This window comes from Heptranchias perlo, chromosome 18 (assembly GCF_035084215.1).
Source record: "Heptranchias perlo isolate sHepPer1 chromosome 18, sHepPer1.hap1, whole genome shotgun sequence".
NCBI classification, from domain to species: domain Eukaryota; kingdom Metazoa; phylum Chordata; class Chondrichthyes; order Hexanchiformes; family Hexanchidae; genus Heptranchias; species Heptranchias perlo.
Window position 1 is genome coordinate 12767622 of NC_090342.1, and position 17861 is coordinate 12785482.

The following is a 17861-nucleotide window of genomic DNA, read 5'->3' on the forward strand; positions in this document are numbered from 1 at the left end:
TTGACAAGGTATGTGCAGAGCGCCCATCCTAAATTTCGAACGAGTCTGTCCATAGGATTTGGCCCAAAGTTGGGGGCAAACAGAAGTCCCACTTTGGGCAGCGGAGTAGGGATTCCAGAACTTCAACCCTAACATGTACTAAGAGCAGCAGCAACTGTAAATATGTTAACTACCAATGGGACTATTCACTACAGTAATAGATTGAAAATCAACAAATCCATCGTCAAAACAAAATCAATACATATTGTTTTACCAAATTTTGAAAATCCTCAAGTGGGGAGTATAATTAAATATAAAAAGTCAATAGTCATTGAAGCTTACAGGATATATATTCTAAGTTTTATATTGTTTATGTCTTGTCTGCAGAATTACAGCAAACCTGTGTTTCCTGTCAGTTAAATAAATGTCACTTTCTCCTATTATGAGAAAGGTGCTCCTTCAGAAACAAAACATTGCTTGGACACATCAACTGGACAGCAGAGAATAGACTAACAGGTTATTTATACTATGGATACCGGTTACTTTTCTTTTTCCCTTTTCCAATAATTTTCGCCCTTTTATGTTCTGTCCAATATTTATCACTCAACCAACATCACTAAAACACATTCGGGTAGAGTTTCTATTTTGGTCGCAATTGGGAAATTGCAACCAACATTGTGGTGGTTAGGTTACAGTTCAAGTTTCTGATAAAATTTATTTGCATAATCACAAAAGTAAAATCGACCATGAACCAGCGCAATCAGGCAGTGTAATATAACGTAATCGGTTTTTTTACTTTCTATTAAAAAGTATTCCTTGATGTATTTAAGAGTGGTAACCTGGTCCACTTCTATTAATACAGCTGAAAATATGTTTATCACAAAAAATAAGTATTTTTAATAAGTGTCCAGTCCACCACCTGTGAGTAACTTGGTTTAAAATCACTGAAAATGCCTTAAAAACTATACTGAACCATTTCATAGTTACATTGGTGTACGCTAGTCGGTTTCTTCGTAAATTAAATATTTTTTGATATATAAAAGCTTTTAAAACGTGCCTACTAGTGCCTGTGCACCTAAGAAAATTAGCACGATTTGAAGAGCCTTCCCTAACCTGCACAATTGGCAGAAACTCACAATGTCGGCCAGGCTTGTGGCCATTTTTATGGCGGGGCCTGATTTGGCTGAACTGATCTTGAACCAGTGTAAAAGATCGCGGAAACTTGAGCGTGAATGGTTTCAGCGTAGCTCCTTATGTTTAAAATTCCCCGCTCTTTTGCGCTGGTTCGGCTGATTCCACCCGGATTGTGCTGGTATTACTGGCGTGAAGGAGCGCAAACTCTACCCCATTATCTGGTCATTTATCACATTGCTGTTTGTGGGACCTTGCTGTGTGCAAATTAGTGGCTGCGCTTCCTGCATTACAACTATGACTACACTTCAAAAGTACTTCATTGACTGTAAAGCACTTTGGGATGTCCTGAGATCATGAGAGGTGCTATATAAATGCAAGTCTTTTAGTAATACCAAACTTACACTTTTATAGCACCTTAATCGTAGCAAAATATCTCAAGCGGGGATAAAAATGAACATCGAACAGGAATTGACAGACGAGTAAGGGAAAATGACCAAGGAGAAAGTCAATTTTGAGGAGGTTTTTGAAGGTGGGAAGAGACAAGGGGGTTTGGGAAGGGAATTCCAGCGATAGCTGAAGACTCTGCCACTGATGGTGAACCATAGGAATGAGGGCAAAGCAACGAGTGGGACACACATTATGTAATCCATACTGAGAATTGCAAAGGGTATGAGCTAAGATGGAGACTAGAGGAGATTGCAAAGTAAGGATAGAGTAAGTCCCTGCAGGGATTTATAAGTGAGGAAGATGATTTTGAAATCAAAAAGTTTGGGAGAACGGGGACACTATTGGAGGGTGCAAAAGGGGCTAAATGTAAAACCTTAATGGCCATCTCTATTGGATTGGCTAACTCCACATTAATGAAGATCCAACTTGGGATGCTCCTACCCTGAATAATCACAGTACCCATCAAAATCATTGAGAGAGATTCTTGAAATTGTAAGGACAGTTTCTTACCTCCTATGATCAGGAAGGTGTACCTATTAATTTACCCTTGCAGAGTTGGGTGACCCTGAGGATTGTAGTAATCTGTTTACTGAATTGAATGTAGTCTTGTACACTATTGCACTCCCTTTGAATGGGTGGATATAAAAATACAGATGAGATCTTTAGGCTAAAAGGGCTCATTTTTTATTACAATTTATTTACAATTAAACAGATATGAAGCACCAGGCATAAAAAGCAAATATAAAGCACAAAGGCAATCATGAATTTCAGAATGGAAAAAGAATCTTTTTGTTCAGAATACAGGAAACCTCAGCTATTCACATTAAGGTGGCCGTTTACGTCAACAGGCAAAACTGTTCTAGGATCAAAGGAAGCTATCTGGTAAACCAGGAAACAAAGCAAATTAAAATTTCTAACAGTGCATTTAGCCACTGAGCTATAACGGTGATCTGCACAGCATAGGGTCTCTTTCCACCCTTTATGCTCCCCCAACACTTCTCCCTTGTCTTCCTGGGCTATGCACCAACTAGGGTTAAGTGGAAAAAAAACAATCTGCTCCTAGGTCTCCATCAACACCAGTCATCAGGAACTGTTTAAGAATGGCCCAGTGCAGACTCCCCTTCACTTTGTGGGGAGATGCACCTCAACAGCAGAATGATTGAAATCAGTGATTCAGCAATGTGGTGGGTTATGACTACAAACCCACATCCTACCATTTTATGATGCCCACACCCCACCTAATTTGAAGAAGAATATAAAGGCACTCCAATGTGGAGATATTATCAACTCCTTCAATAGATACAAACCCTTAGGTTTCTTTCCCCCTGTCGTCAGCACTAGTTATTGTTCACTTGATGACAAAGGTTTTGCTCCAGAACCTTGTGAAGCTTGATGAAGCAAAACTTTTGTCAACATGTCAGAAACAGCTGGTGCTGATGACGGTGGTGGGGGAGGGGGGGGGGGGGGAGAACTAAAGGTTTTTATGTTGTGTAAGATTGGGGAAGATCATCACTCTTCAGAGTATAAAATCCCCAAAGGAGTCCATTTTTCAGTGATTTTTCTCAGCTAGATGATGAACATATCCTCAAGGTATGAACGATGATCTTATCCCAGTCCCAGTGGGTGACTGCAAGGCTGTTCATTTCCAAATCACTGTGTAATTTTCCATATATACGGCAGTTACGATGATAATGACTTCTCTGTGCTGCAGCCTGTCATTAGAAAAGAAAAACCGCATACAAAATTCATCAAAAAAAACCTGGTAACCCATAAATGAAAACAAAACAGAACTGCACATATGGAATGAAGTTTTACAGTAGAAGTGGTCATGTTTACATTTTAAAAAAATTAAAACTGCTTCTCTCCCCGTCCAACGGTAAAAGTGGAATGGAATTACTAGAAATAAAGAAAAATGATCACATGTATGCAAAACTATTAAACATGGCTGCATATATAATTCAATAAATATTAGTTATGAAGCTACATGTTAAAGTATTACATGTCTAACATGCCATGGATTACAATGTTTTAGGGATATATACAGGTAGCATAATTGCATGATGCAGAACTAGTTCAAAACATGGTGATTGAAAAAAATACTTTAATATTGCTGTATTTCTTTGAACGGTACATGTATTTGGTCATATGTAACGTTACCAATACCTACAACTTCTCATACAGCAGACTTGTTGTCAGAACTTGGCAACCTGCTTGCCCATGTTTGCAGTTAAATTAGTATTTAAATTTCCTGGTTCTCCAGAATGTAGGAAATTTGAATGTCCAGAGTTAACTTATTAAATAAAAGCTGCCAGCCAGCAATTACCAGTATTAATACCGGGAGTGGGGGGAGAAGAAGCAGTTGCTCCCTCTAAGATGGTGTCTACATCCCAAGAGTCTATAAACATTGATTCACTACTTGTACTAAAAATATATTCATATAAATTGTCACACTGGTTTACTTTTTCTTTTCTTGGCCTATTCTTCCTCTCTTGAAGACAGCCATTCCTGCTGGAGCGTGCTTCATGGGCATCGGCAGCCCTCTGGTATCTTGTGGAAGTGCTCATTCTTCTTTGGTGGGTCTAGACACTGAGCGCTGACAGGCTATTTGACTTGTGCGGCATCACATCCAAGCAAGTTTTTTTTTCCCTCTCTACCTAACCCGCCCAGGTCCACACTCTCGGTATAGAAGCAAACAAGAGTGAAAACCCTAGCTAACTTCAGGACTCATTGTTACATACCCATTGCTGCCCCAAAGTGACCACAGTTAATTCAGCCAGACCAGGGAACCAAACCCAGGACTTCCCTTCTCTGTATGCTCAGTGCCACACCTCGTGATACATTTACTCATTGTGCCAATGGAGAGTTCTGGTTTGACTTTTAAAAGGGTTAATATAATGATCCTCGCTGTTTGAGCTTACGGTAACAAGAATAAGCAAATATTGGTATGCTTGGATTGGCACTTTAAACAATGCAAGTCCTTCGAAGTCACTTTCAATCATATTTCACTATTTATTTTATCTAGCACAATTTAGATTATTTTGTGTTGATTATAGTGGGTTTGTACTGTATGAATGAACCATACGAAGAAGCAAAACTGTGACATGGACATCACAAAGTGGTACCATGTTAGTGAAACAAACCGATTAACAAAAATCTGACAAGATCAAGACAAACATTAAAGGATTTACATCCAGTCAAATCCAAATGCTTTGCTTATTTCGATTAACAAAAAGTTGTCTGAAAAGGTATTCAGAGAAATTCTCTGATTTGTACAGCACAACAATAATTCATTGTAGCAACTACGACTTGTGTAATAATATTGATAGAATTTTATTACAAATGAATTGTCAAGCATTTACCAGGAGGTCCAATATCGTCTCAAAGATTCGAGTAATATCGATTCCGGTTCTGAAAATCCCTATGGGCGTACTTTGCATCCTTTTTATTGTGTGGAATTCTTCCAAAAGGTTCGAGGTCATTAAAGCAGTTATCAAAAACTCCATCAACAGCTTTTTCTGCAGTTTCTTGACTGACTTTGCGAACAGCTAGTATGGAACGACAGGCTCGCTCGCGCACGCATTTCTGGGTGGAAAAAGCACAGGCTAATGTCAGAATCTTATTCCAAACCAATTCTGTTTCAATTACACAGCACAATTCAAGCAAAATACTTTGCACAAACAAAAAGGCGAAATTAGTCCTGGTTTCGGTTGCCACAATAAAAGGAGTGCTCTGCATCATTATTTTAGAAGATATATTATCACTTGAAACAACTTCAAAGTTTGTGAATTCATACTCCCTCCTCCCCCAGCACAATGCAAGTTACTGGAATGATCGCAGATTCATGCCCACTTCTACACAGCACAAAACTTTACTTGGCCAATAGCAATTGGCCTGCACACATGCTGCTTTTCTACCTGTCACTTGGAGGTATGCAAGAGCGACCAAGGGTGATGAACTTGACATCCCTCTCTCCTTCAGAGACAGCAAGCATCCAGTCTCTACTTGACACCCCCTCCCCAATGTGGCTGTGAGCTATTCACAATATTGTGCCACCAATTTTTTTAAAAATACAATACATATTTAGTTTTTCCATATGCTAATCAATGGCACATAACAGTCTAATCCACACTTATCTTGTTAGGCATGGATCAACCATTAAACTTTGTTACCAGATGAAGAAACAAAAATGGGCATAAGAGTGTTTCTTTCCTCTCTTGCCAAGGCTAAATACATATGCGTAGAATAAACAGAATATTCTAAATGTAGCTGTTGAATACAGTTACATTTAGAATACAATGTTTCTAAGGGGAAGAATATACACAATTAACCTGCAATGCTGTTTCTTGCAATTGTCTCATCACTGAGTGTAAATATCTTTAAAGGCTAGACACCAAGGATTCTATCTATCATCACCAGGAATCTCCATGGGTATTCTCCCGATCAGCTGCCGTAGCTTTGTAACCCCAAACGTGTGAACCGGATTTCTGCCAAAGTTGTGGTGGCCGATTGGGAAAATCTCCAAAGAAATTCCCAGGGCACGTGTGAAATGGTATACAGTATTTTCATACTCACTTGATGGTGTTGTTTTAGACCAAAATTGAATCGACTCAATTCATTCACAAAGGTACATTCGCCACTGAGATTAGCAGCTCGAATCTGTTGAAAATGTACAGGTCAATCCATACACATATAATAGAAGTCTAGCATCTAGCACGACTATCATTCCTCCTCAAAGTATCACATATGCAAAGTGTATTTCACATTTACACCTGCTCGGTGCATATATCATACCCATAAAATAGCCACAAATCAGCAGTTAAGAAAACTAGCAATGAACATGTAACATTTACATTTTTTTTTAAGAGCTAGCCTTTTCTTGCTCGTTTCTTCTGATTTGAAAATCTACCTTAGATTCCTAGGAATTACTAGTAGTTGCCAATCTAGAACATCAACAAGCCAATGGATCATTCCCTTCTGCTCAGTCTCAGGAAGAGGGGTGGGATTGCTACGTCACATTTTATTTAAAACAAACTTTCCTGACCAACAGTAATTAGCCTCTAATTAACCACAAGATGTACCACTACCTTTTCCACGACTAACCCTTCACATTGCACTCTGGTAAGGGCGGTTTTAATGTGGCATTTTGCATTATGTCTATCCACATAGCAATTACTTACATGCACAACCCTAAAGCCCCTTCCTCCACTTTAATTCCCTTGTACCCTCACATCTCTCACTTCACCTCTACCATGCCACTTGGCACACACTCAACTGTTAGCCTTACCTTATTCACTCTATCTTCTTGCAGGCCCAATTGACACACAATGCCCACCAAAGGCAGGCCACCGGAAGGACATCCCCACCTTCAAAATGCCTCACCCTCTTTGAGGACGCCATCACGGGCACTCACTTGCTGTGGGAGATGGTGAAGTTGGTGGCATCTTACTGGCATCATGTTAGTAACTGAGCACCTACACTGTCACCCTGGCATCCCTCTGAAGCACCACAGAAATTTGCAGAATGTCCTTACTATCTCTACACCAAGAAAAATATGATGTCATTAAAAAGAAACATACTATGTTGAAGCTCTCATTGTTTTTGTATTTGCCTCCTTCCCAACAGAGGCTGTGATAGAGTGGATAGATGGTGGTGGTGGGGAGGTGGGGGCGGGAGTCCAAAGATATGCTGGTGACCTGACCCTGTGAGAAGCAAGTCCAGCTGTCTGTAGGCAGAATGACAAAAGAAAACGCTTTAAAAAGCTTTCCCCAGTTGCAGAACTCTGTATTCAAAATCTCCATATTTTTCTGTGTCAGGAACTCTTCACTTCCGCCTGTTATCAGGTAATCAAGGAAGCTGCTATACCTCATAAATCTGTGTAAACTGCGCTGGTACACAATTAGTAGTGCAAACCCAGAAAACGTGCCGCTACTCCGCCACTGGTTTTAACTCTGACAAACAAATGGACGTGCCGATAGCAGGAAAGCTCAAAATGCACAAAGCAACGCGGGGGAGGGGTGGGAGTGTTTTAAAGGGGCACAAGCAACAAAAACAACTTCCACTTGAATTTCGTCACTAAAAAAACTCCTACATTGTTTATACACCACTGAAAACATCAATTCATCCCCACCAAGTATTTTTATTCTCCTATTATGCCACTCCTTTTAATTATCTGCATCCTTTTCGGGCTACCTCCTGCATTCATCCAAATCTGCACTTGGAGCTATCATCAAATGAGCTGCCCCAGGAAATATTAGCATATTACCATTCTGGCTAGATTTGCAACAATTCTTAACCATCGACAATTATGACAGTAGCTGAAAATCCGCCCTTACATATCCTAAATAATACAGAAAGCAAGCTTACACCGAAATCAATGCCAGGAAGCAGATATTTCACAAAGGGTATTCCTTAGGATATCACTAGAGCATGCCCACTTCACTGCTCCTTTGAGAAATTGGAGCATTAGAAATTGAGGATTTCAAAAACAAGGAAAAAGAAACCGAGACAAATCCAGGTGTAATTAGAAACCATTCACAATAGCTACCATACCCTGAGATTTTTACCTTCCGCTCCCCCGGGGATATCTTACCTCTGAGCAGGCCAGGTGTTTTAAGTTGTGGAACCAATCTACATGTGCACGGCAGTGATCAAACGAATGTATTAATTCATGGGTCACAACCCGGTTCATGTGCTGTTGCTGGTGGATATTATTCTGGCATAAAACAATCTTGAATTCAAAAAGACAAGGAAGATATGATACAAAATCTACAACTGTACTGTGAAATGGGGCGATAACTTGATGAATTATTACAGCTACAAATGTTTCCTCCAGTACATGGTGTACAACGTTCAGTACTTTTAAACATAATCTATGACAGCATTACTGTGCTTCAAAATGTGAAAAAAAGTATAACACAATGTGGCAGAAGCTTCAAGGTTACTTGGGTACAAAACCAGCACAAGTTGCAATGTTTTCAGTTTATGAGCAATGAAATTATTACATAATGAAGACCAAGTTATCCTCAGGCATATTTTAATAATCAATTAAGCAGACTGCCCAGCAGCATGCATTAAAAGCCTGCATTCTTTAAGTGACTTCATCGGATCAGGAGAAAACACTGATAGTTCTTAAACCAGCACAGAGGGGACAAAAGCAAAGGTGAGTCACCTACCAATAATTAGAATGAATATTCCACCTCATGTGAGCTAAAGCAGTTGATTCTCTGCATTGCCTACATCACCATGAAACATGCTGGGGCATTCATTATAACCACAGTGACACAATTGAGGGGAGAGGAGGGAGAAGAAAATCAGATGATGTCACAAGTTCAAGTACTGTACGCAAATCAAGGCAGCTACTTCTTTCGTTTTTAAACAATTCATACTAAAAAAAAAACTGATTTGTTAAAGCTGTAACTTTTTGGTGTTTTGATTCCATGTTACACATTTATTGTCAGTTATCATTAACTTCATTGTTATTAACATTTAAGGGGCACCTAGATAGTACATGGGGGAAAAAGGAATAGAAGGATATGCTGATAGGGTGAGATGAGGTTCGTGTGCAGCATAATCACCGACATAGACCAGTTGGGCCAAATGGCCTGTTTCTATGCTGTAAATTCTATGATTCTGTGTTTAATTAAAGCAAAAAAAACCTTAGAAGAAGCTGTCACCCAGCCTATTCTTCCACACCACCTAGTGGCCTGTTACAGAATGGCAGTGGGAGGTCCCTGGCCATCTGGGGAGGAAAATAAAACAAGGTTTATTGGTTTAATTTTTTTGTAATTTTCCTGTAAACTTTTCCGTTTTTATGTAGAATATCAAATATGTAGAGTATTTGTAATCCTTTGCACGTAAGAAATAGGAAGTGGAGGAGTGCAATGTTACAAATAACATCAATAAAGGTTTTGCACTTATTTACTTTGGCTTGAAAATACAGTACGTTCATTGCATGCGTATGAAATTCCTTTGCTATTATATAGGAGGAATTAATCAGCTTATGCGAATATCCAATAACGTAATTTCAAGACTTTCTTCTCACACTAGTTAGATCTTTTTTTCTAGTGTTACTTTGTTTCGTTGTTTTATTTAGGGTCTAAGTTTTTTTAAAACTTGAATGTGTACTGGACTGGAAATGAGGTAAAGTGCTGCACTTTCACCAGATACCATTTTGTGCTGCTGAAAGAGACAAAAACAACTAAATCCCGCCAGGTTCACGGGAAATCAACAGAGTTGGTAAGTAAGAACATAAGTGTAGCTTGAAATGCATTATAAACCTGAAATATAAAATCTGGGTGGTTTATAAAATCCTATGAACCAGGGAGTGTTATGAAACATGTGAAGTTATTTCCATGTCTCCTATTGCTTTGAGTTTGCAATTTAGATCTATTCCATATTTTTTTTTTATTCGTTCACGGGATGTGGGCGTCGCTGGCAAGGCCGGCATTTATTGCCCATCCCTAATTGCCCTTGAGAAGGTGGTGGTGAGCCGCCTTCTTGAACCGCTGCAGTCCGTGTGGTGACGGTTCTCCCACAGTGCTGTTAGGAAGGGAGTTCCAGGATTTTGACCCAGCGACAATGAAGGAACGGCGATATATTTCCAAGTCGGGATGGTGTGTGACTTGGAGGGGAACGTGCAGGTGGTGTTGTTCCCATGCGCCTGCTGCCCTTGTCCTTCTAGGTGGTAGAGGTCGCGGGTTTGGGAGGTGCTGTCGAAGAAGCCTTGGCGAGTTGCTGCAGTGCATCCTGTGGATGGTACACACTGCAGCCACAGTGCGCCGGTGGTGAAGGGAGTGAATGTTTAGGGTGGTGGATGGGGTGCCAATCAAGCGGGCTGCTTTATCTTGGATGGTGTCGAGCTTCTTGAGTGTTGTTGGAGCTGCACTCATCCAGGCAAGTGGAGAGTATTCCATCACACTCCTGACTTGTGCCTTGTAGATGGTGGAAAGGCTTTGGGGAGTCAGGAGGTGAGTCACTCGCCGCAGAATACCCAGCCTCTGACCTGCTCTCGTAGCCACAGTATTTATATGGCTGGTCCAGTTAAGTTTCTGGTCAATGGTGACCCCCAGGATGTTGATGGTGGGGGATTCGGCGATGGTAATGCCGTTGAATGTCAAGGGGAGGTGGTTAGACTCTCTCTTGTTGGAGATGGTCATTGCCTGGCACTTATCTGGCGCGAATGTTCCTTGCCACTTATCAGCCCAAGTCTGGATGTTGTCCAGGTCTTGCTGCATGCGGGCTCGGACTGCTTCATTATTTGAGGGGTTGCGAATGGAACTGAACACTGTGCAGTCATCAGCGAACATCCCCATTTCTGACCTTATGATGGAGGGAAGGTCATTGATGAAGCAGCTGAAGATGGTTGGGCCTAGGACACTGCCCTGAGGAACTCCTGCAGCAATGCCCTGGGGCTGAGATGATTGGCCTCCAACAACCACTACCATCTTCCTTTGTGCTAGGGCTCCTTGGTGCCACACTCGGTCAAATGCTGCCTTGATGTCAAGGGCAGTCACTCTCACCTCACCTCTGGAATTCAGCTCTTTTGTCCATGTTTGGACCAAGGCGGTAATGAGGTCTGGAGCCGAGTGGTCCTGGCGGAACCCAAACTGAGCATCGGTGAACAGGTTATTGGTGAGTAAGTGCCGCTTGATAGCACTGTCGACGACACCTTCCATCACTTTGCTGATGATTGAGAGTAGACTGAAGGGGTGGTAATTGGCCGGATTGGATTTGTCCTGCTTTTTGTGGACAGGACATACCTGGGCAATTTTCCACATTGTCGGGTGGATGCCAGTGTTGTAGCTGTGCTGGAACAGCTTGGCTACAGCTAGAGGCGCAGCTAGTTCTGGAGCACAAGTCTTCAGCACTACAGCTGGGATGTTGTCGGGGCCCATAGCCTTTGCTGTATCCAGTGCACTCAGCCGTTTCTTGATATCACGTGGAGTGAATCGAATTGGCCGAAGACTGGCTTCCGTGATGGTGGGGATATCGGGAGGAGGCTGAGATGGATTATCCACTCGGCACTTCTGGCTGAAGATGGTTGCAAACGCTTCAGCCTTGTCTTTTGCACTCACGTGCTGGACTCCGCCATCATTGAGAATGGGGATGTTTGCAGAGCCTCCTCCTCCCGTTAGTTGTTTAATTGTCCACCACCATTCACGACTGGCTGTGGCAGGACTGCAGAGCTTTGATCTGATCCGTTGGTTGTGGAATCGCTTAGCTCTGTCTATAGCATGTTGCTTCCGCTGTTTAGCATGCATGTAGTCCTGAGTTGTCGCTTCACCAGGTTGGCACCTCATTTTTAGGTACGCCTGGTGCTGCTCCTGGCATGCTCTTCTACACTCCTCATTGAACCAGGGTTGATCCCCTGGCTTGTTGCTAATGGTAGAGTGAGGAATATGCCGGGCCATGAGGTTACAGATTGTGCTGGAATACAATTCTGCTGCTGCTGATGGCCCACAGCACCTCATGGATGCCCAGTTTTGAGCTGCTAGATCTGTTCTGAATCTATCTCATTTAGCACGGTGGTAGTGCCACACAACACGTTGGATGGTGTCCTCAGTGCGAAGACGGGATTTCATCTCCACGAGGACTGTGCGGTGGTCACTCCTACCAATACTGTCATGGACAGATGCATTTGCGACAGGTAGATTGGTGAGGACGAGGTCAAGTAAGTTTTTCCCTCGTGTTGGTTCGCTCACCACCTGCCGCAGGCCCAGTCTAGCAGCTATGTCCTTCAGGACTCGGTCAGCTCGGTCAGTAGTGGTGCTACCGAGCCACTCTTGGTGAAGGACATTGAGGTCCCCCACCCAGAGTACATTTTGTGCCCTTGCTACCCTCAGTGCTTCCTCCAAGTGGTGTTCAACATGGAGGAGGATTGATTCATCAGCTGAGGGAGGACGGTAGGTGGTAATCAGCAGGAGGTTTCCTTGCCCATGTTTGACCTGATGCCATGAGATTTCATGGGGTCCAGAGTCAATGTTGAGGACTCCCAGGGCCACTCCCTCCTGACTGTATATCACTGTACCGCCACCTCTGGTGGGTCTGTCCTGCCGGTGGGACAGGACATACCCAGGGATGGTGATGGAAGAGTCTGGGACGTTGGCTGAAAGATATGATTCTGTGAGTATGGCTATGTCAGGCTGTTGCTTGACTAGTCTGTGGGACAGCTCTCCCAATTTTTGCACAAGTCCCCAGATGTTAGTAAGGAGGACCTTGCAGGGTCGACTGGGCTTGGTGTTTTGCCGTTGTCGTGTCCGGTGCCTAGTTGTCCGATGCCGGGTGGTCCGTCCGGTTTTATTCTTATTATGACTTTTCGTAGCGAGATTTTACAACTGAGTGGCTTGCTAGGCCATTTCAGAGGGCAATTAAGAATCAACCACATTGCTGTGGGTCTGGAGTCACATATAGGCCAGATCGGGTAAGGGCGGCAGGCTTCCTTCCCTGAAGGACATTAGTGAACCAGATGGGTTTTTACGACAATCCGGTAGTTTCATGGCCATCATTACTGATACTAGTATTTTAATTCCAGATTTTTATTTAATTAATTGAATTTTAATTAATTAATTGAATTTAAATTCGCCAGCTGCCGTGGCGGGATTTGAACTCATGACTCTGGATTTTAGTCCAGGCCTCTGGATTACTCGCCCAGTAACATAACCACCATATCATGTAAAGCAAAGAAAATTATACTTCTTTTCTCTCTGTGTTATGCTGATTTGGCACCCGGTGCTTTAATATGATTGAAGTAATCAATTCTAGATTAAGTTTAAAGCAAACAAGTTAATGATTTTGCTAAAAAAAAACAAACAAAGGAATTTCCCTTGAACACCTTGACCAATTTATTAAAAATAGTGCACTGAGGAATATCTACCCTGAGGTGTTTTTACAAGGAAATGTCAGCATAAAGCCGATTAAGAGGCACATGATGTGAAACTACCCAGAAGCAACACAGCCATGCCCTCAGAAGAATTCACCCCTGGTATTTGGTGGGGTGGGGTGAGAAGAAGTTGCTTGGCCGACATGTGCCACCAATTTGGTTTTAATATATTAGACAATGTGAGGCCCAGGCTTCTCTCCCCCCTGCCCCCCCTCCCACTTTAAAATCAACTTCTGTCTTAACCATTTACATGAAACACATTTAACAGATTGCCAGGTGGTTATAAACTACACTGTAACTAAGTGAAACATGTAACTTTAAAGAATTTATGGTCACTTTTGATATTTCTGTGAAATATATACTTGCATCATTAAATGCCAGGTGACAGCAAATGTGGATGGGTCACAGCATAAGTCACATCTGGTGGCAGATCGGAAAGCTAAAATATCTTAAGAAGACCACTGAACTGAGATAATAGAAACTCACCACTGCCCTGTTGTACACATCTTTGACGTTATCTACAATTTTGACATTTTTTAAAGACATTTTACATAGACAAGAGAGCTTAAACGCACACATTTCATATAAATGTCATCATTTACTTCCCATTTAGCTACATTACCCACCTGTGATATTTCAGCATCAAAACCTCCACTGACTGTTCCATCACAGTCTTCGCAGGAAAAGTGACGATCCTTATAAATAGTGCTGAAGACACAAAATATTGTAAATATCATTTGGCTGCATCTGCTATAGTCATCGAAAGCAAAAGCAAAAATACTGTGGATGCTGAAAATCTGAAATAAAAACAGAAAATGCTGGAAACACTTAGCAGGTCAGGCAGAATCAGTGGAGACAGAAACAGAGTTAACGTTTCAGCTCGTTGACCTTTCATCAGAACTGGACGATGTTAGAGATGAACAGCTTTTATGCAAGTGCAGAGTTAGGGAAAAGGTGGGAGGGGGGGCAGCTATTCTGCTGTAACCATTTACACCTCCTCCGGACCCATCTTTTTGTTTCTTTACTTGTCCCAAATCACTTCTTTTTGCCTTGCACCATCATCCTGTTGTTATTTAATCACTCCTGCCCTCCACCATATCACAAACCTTCCCTTTTGTTCTTTTCCAGTCCCCCCCACTCTAAAATGTCATTACCAACATATGTCTCCCGATAATGGCAGCTGCTCACCGGATTCAAAGCAATTAAAACACAGCACTTTCTCTTCAGACGGGAGAACAGATAAGAAATCCCCTAGTGTAATCAGGAGCTAACAACTGTTATTGGAGTACTTTTGCTATACAAGTCCTAATTTCTGTACGGCTCCTTGCTGATATGCATCATACAGTTAATCTGCACTTCCGTCTCTTTGCAATTCTGTGCTTTTGCATATTAAGTGCATTGGAATCAACTCAATGGTCATAAACAATGGTTAAAAAGAAAACTTCAGTATAAGTTTATTAAACAAGAGTTTAAATGGATACTAAAAAGCAGCTTAATTTGGAAGATTAAACTTACCATCCTGAGCTTTTCATGGCATCCACGAGAAGTTTTGCATACGGATCTGCAGAAATCAGATTGCAATGTTAAACATATATTCAAAATTACCAACAACTTGGATTCAGAAACTTAATGCAAATTGATCAAACAGGATCATGTGAAATGTCTGGAATTATTTGAAGAAACAATTGGATGTTATGATTTTGGTGGGGGGGGGGGGGGGGGAAAGAGAAGACCGTAAAGTCTTTCTAAAATGGATAGAATGGCCTTCCTCATCTCTATTTATCTCGTGAACCTGTCAGTATTAGTCTATTATATTGAAATTATTTATAGAAACTTAGGAACTGAACTCTAAGCTCACTTAGAGATTTGTAGTTTGTTGTTCGTGTCTATTATGTCTAATCCTCCAGATAGTTGGATTCTGAACTGGCCTGCCCATCTCTAATTGTTACTGCAGTTTTTGTTCACTAGATGCGTAGATTCCAATCTTCACATCACCACAGTATATAGACATTGTCAGATGTGGCACAACGACTTTTCCCAGACAGATTTTATTGTATCTAGTGGTGGTTTGTTTTCTTTTCTTGCAGTAAATTTGTGTTCATCAGAGTGATGAATATGAGTGATACCAACTGTCTTGTTAAATCCCTCTTCCCTGCCCCATCCATCCTCACCTCCAACAATAAGTGCAAGGAGCTCATGGACTTCCATGACACTAAGACTGTTCAGCTGCCTCTGCCCACATCCCTCCCTTCCCCTTGCCCATCAAGCCAAGCTTCCTCCAAAGTTCTTTGAAACAAGCTTTATTTTACAGGGAGAACAAATTGCTGGTCCAGGGAGCTATTTAGGTATTTATAGGTCTCGGGAGTGGGTAGGATCATGTAGATGCCCATGCCTTGGCATTGTTTGCTATCATAACATCACAAGCATCTCAAAGCAGGCATGGCCCATCCCATGATTTTCCCAGAATGTCACTGGGTCAACTGCAGAGACTTGTGGAACTACTAAAAGCTGTGTTTTTGGAGGATCTTTGAATAGGATGTTAAACTGAGCTCCCATCCCGCCTGCTCCAGTAGTTGAGGTGGAACGTTAAAGATCCCATGCAACTATTTAAAGAAAAGTAGGCAGTCCTGGTGTCCTTGCAATATTCCTTCCTCAGGCAACAGCTCCCATACACAGATTAACTGGTCATCCATCTCAAGGCAGCTAGTGCGATGTTACTGCACTTCAAAATCATGTGAAACACTATGAGACATTTCAACATAATAGAATTGCAAGTGAGTTGATGAGTATTCATCATACAGTCTTACTGACCAGATGCAAATAATCATTAATCCAGGGTGGGTTAGTGATCATGCCAATTCAATGATATGCATTAATTCCATTTCTAATTGCTGTGCTCAGTAACTCTTACAAGCCTATTTATCCACAGATCTCATTACAATTTCTTTAAATCATAGCTGATAAAACAGGACTGCGCCAGCTGTGGTTCAGGATAATCACGATTTCTTTAAAACATTTTGACTTTTTAAAACAGAGCGACTATTTACAGCACAACAGGTCGTGCATCGAGCTATTGACAACGCGTAAGTCGGTGCTAAGGTTTAGGATCAGGGGTTACCGGTAAAGATTCGGGGTTAACATTAGGGTTGATGCTAAGGTTAGAAACTGCTATTGATAACGCGGTTTAATGGACAGTGTGCCTTTAAACCTGTCTGGTTAATGGTTGTTTTTTTTTTATTCCTTCATGGGATGCGGGCGTCGCTGGCGGGGCCGGCATTTATTGCCCATCCCTAATTGCCCTTGAGCAGGTGGTGGGTGGTGGTGGTGAGCCGCCTTCTTGAACCGCTGCAGTCCGTGTGGTGAAAGTTCTCCCACAATAATGGTTGTATGTGTTGGTATTGAAGAGGAACACGAGCGGGTCTCGGGGATTAGATGAGTTCGCCCACCGTGGGGGCTGGAGCTGCCGCACACTCCGCACTTACTGGTGTCCAAGGCGACCCTCAGCATCACCTGACACTTGTGGTTGAACGTTAGGATACTTTCCGCCAACAGGCCTTTCTTTTGTTTTCCAGTCTTATGCTCAGGGAATAAACTGTAACCGTAATCCTCCTCCTCCTCCGCCTTGCCCTGGCCTTTATCCATCGAGATCGGCGACTCGAGGCGGTTTTAATTTTATTGAAAGATTGAACGGGATTCCCGACCAACACTCTCCCCTCAGAGGTCGAGCACCGCGCTGCCATTGAAGGGGTGAAAGGTCAACTTCAAAAAAAAAATGTGAAAGAATTATATATTTATTGATTAGACCGCCTCGCGGTTCAACATTATATCTTTGAAAAGAATGTTTATTTTTTTTTTTAAAAACGTATTTTTTAAAAATTAGACATTTACTCGATGCGCAGGGGAGCGATTGGCGGTTTCACAGCTCGCGCCGCTGGGGGGAGGGGGAGGAGCCAGTGACGTCGCTCAGCGCCGGCTAGATAGGCCGGTTTCAGGATGACGTTATCAGTCGGGCATGCTGGGATTGGAGGCGGGTTACAAAAAAAAAACTGATCCGAGAAATCGCTCTGGCGCGCCTCTTCTCACTTCAGCCTGTGTCAGGAGTTTTCATGCTTTTTTTTTTGGTGGTGGGGGACCCCTCACAGTGGCTGCCGCCGAGTCTCTGGAGCTGTACATAGAGTGCAATGGTTGCATTACTTTGCATATACAACAACTTGCATTTATACAGCGCGCTTAACGTAATGAAACGTCCCAAGGCGCTTCACAGAAGCGCTTATCAAACGAAATTTGACACCTAGTCACATAAGGAGATATTGGGACAAGTGACCAAAAGCTTGGTCAAAGAGATAAGTTTTAAGGCACATCTTAAAGGAGAGAGAGAGAGAGAGGGTTGGGGAGGATATTGCAGAGCTTGGCAGCTCAAGGC

The 17861-nt window shown here is 42.2% G+C and overlaps 1 protein-coding gene across 2 annotated transcripts; it reads right to left on the reverse strand.

Moving 5' to 3' along the window:
- Positions 1-2221: 2221 nt before the first annotated feature.
- Positions 2222-17204, reverse strand: atp23 (ATP23 metallopeptidase and ATP synthase assembly factor homolog). Of its 2 annotated transcripts, XM_067999399.1 has the most exons (7): positions 16921-17204; positions 14954-14999; positions 14065-14146; positions 8150-8287; positions 6133-6216; positions 4920-5142; positions 2222-3272 (listed from the first exon to the last, which is right to left on the reverse strand). In XM_067999399.1, the coding sequence occupies exons 1-6, from the start codon at positions 17078-17080 to the stop codon at positions 4939-4941; spliced, it is 714 nt and encodes a 237-aa protein (XP_067855500.1). In that variant the 5' UTR covers positions 17081-17204; the 3' UTR covers positions 2222-3272; positions 4920-4938. The 2 variants fall into 2 exon arrangements, with proteins under 2 accessions (XP_067855500.1, XP_067855501.1); XM_067999400.1 differs by lacking the exons at positions 14954-14999; positions 16921-17204 and adding an exon at positions 8733-9298 and having other exon boundaries at positions 14065-14148.
- Between the last annotated feature and the right edge of the window lie 657 nt (positions 17205-17861).

Excerpts from the sequence above, each read along its gene's own strand:
- atp23 (XM_067999399.1), bottom strand. The coding sequence starts at position 17,080 with ATGGATAAAGGCCAGGGCAAGGCGGAGGAGGAGGAGGATTACGGTTAC. Across the intron at positions 15,000-16,920 it reads GAGGGTCGCCTTGGACACCA|ATCCGTATGCAAAACTTCTC; the intron begins GTAAGTGCGGAG and ends TGATTTCTGCAG. Across the intron at positions 6,217-8,149 it reads AACACCTGGCCTGCTCAGAG|ATTCGAGCTGCTAATCTCAG; the intron begins GTAAGATATCCC and ends CATTTTCAACAG.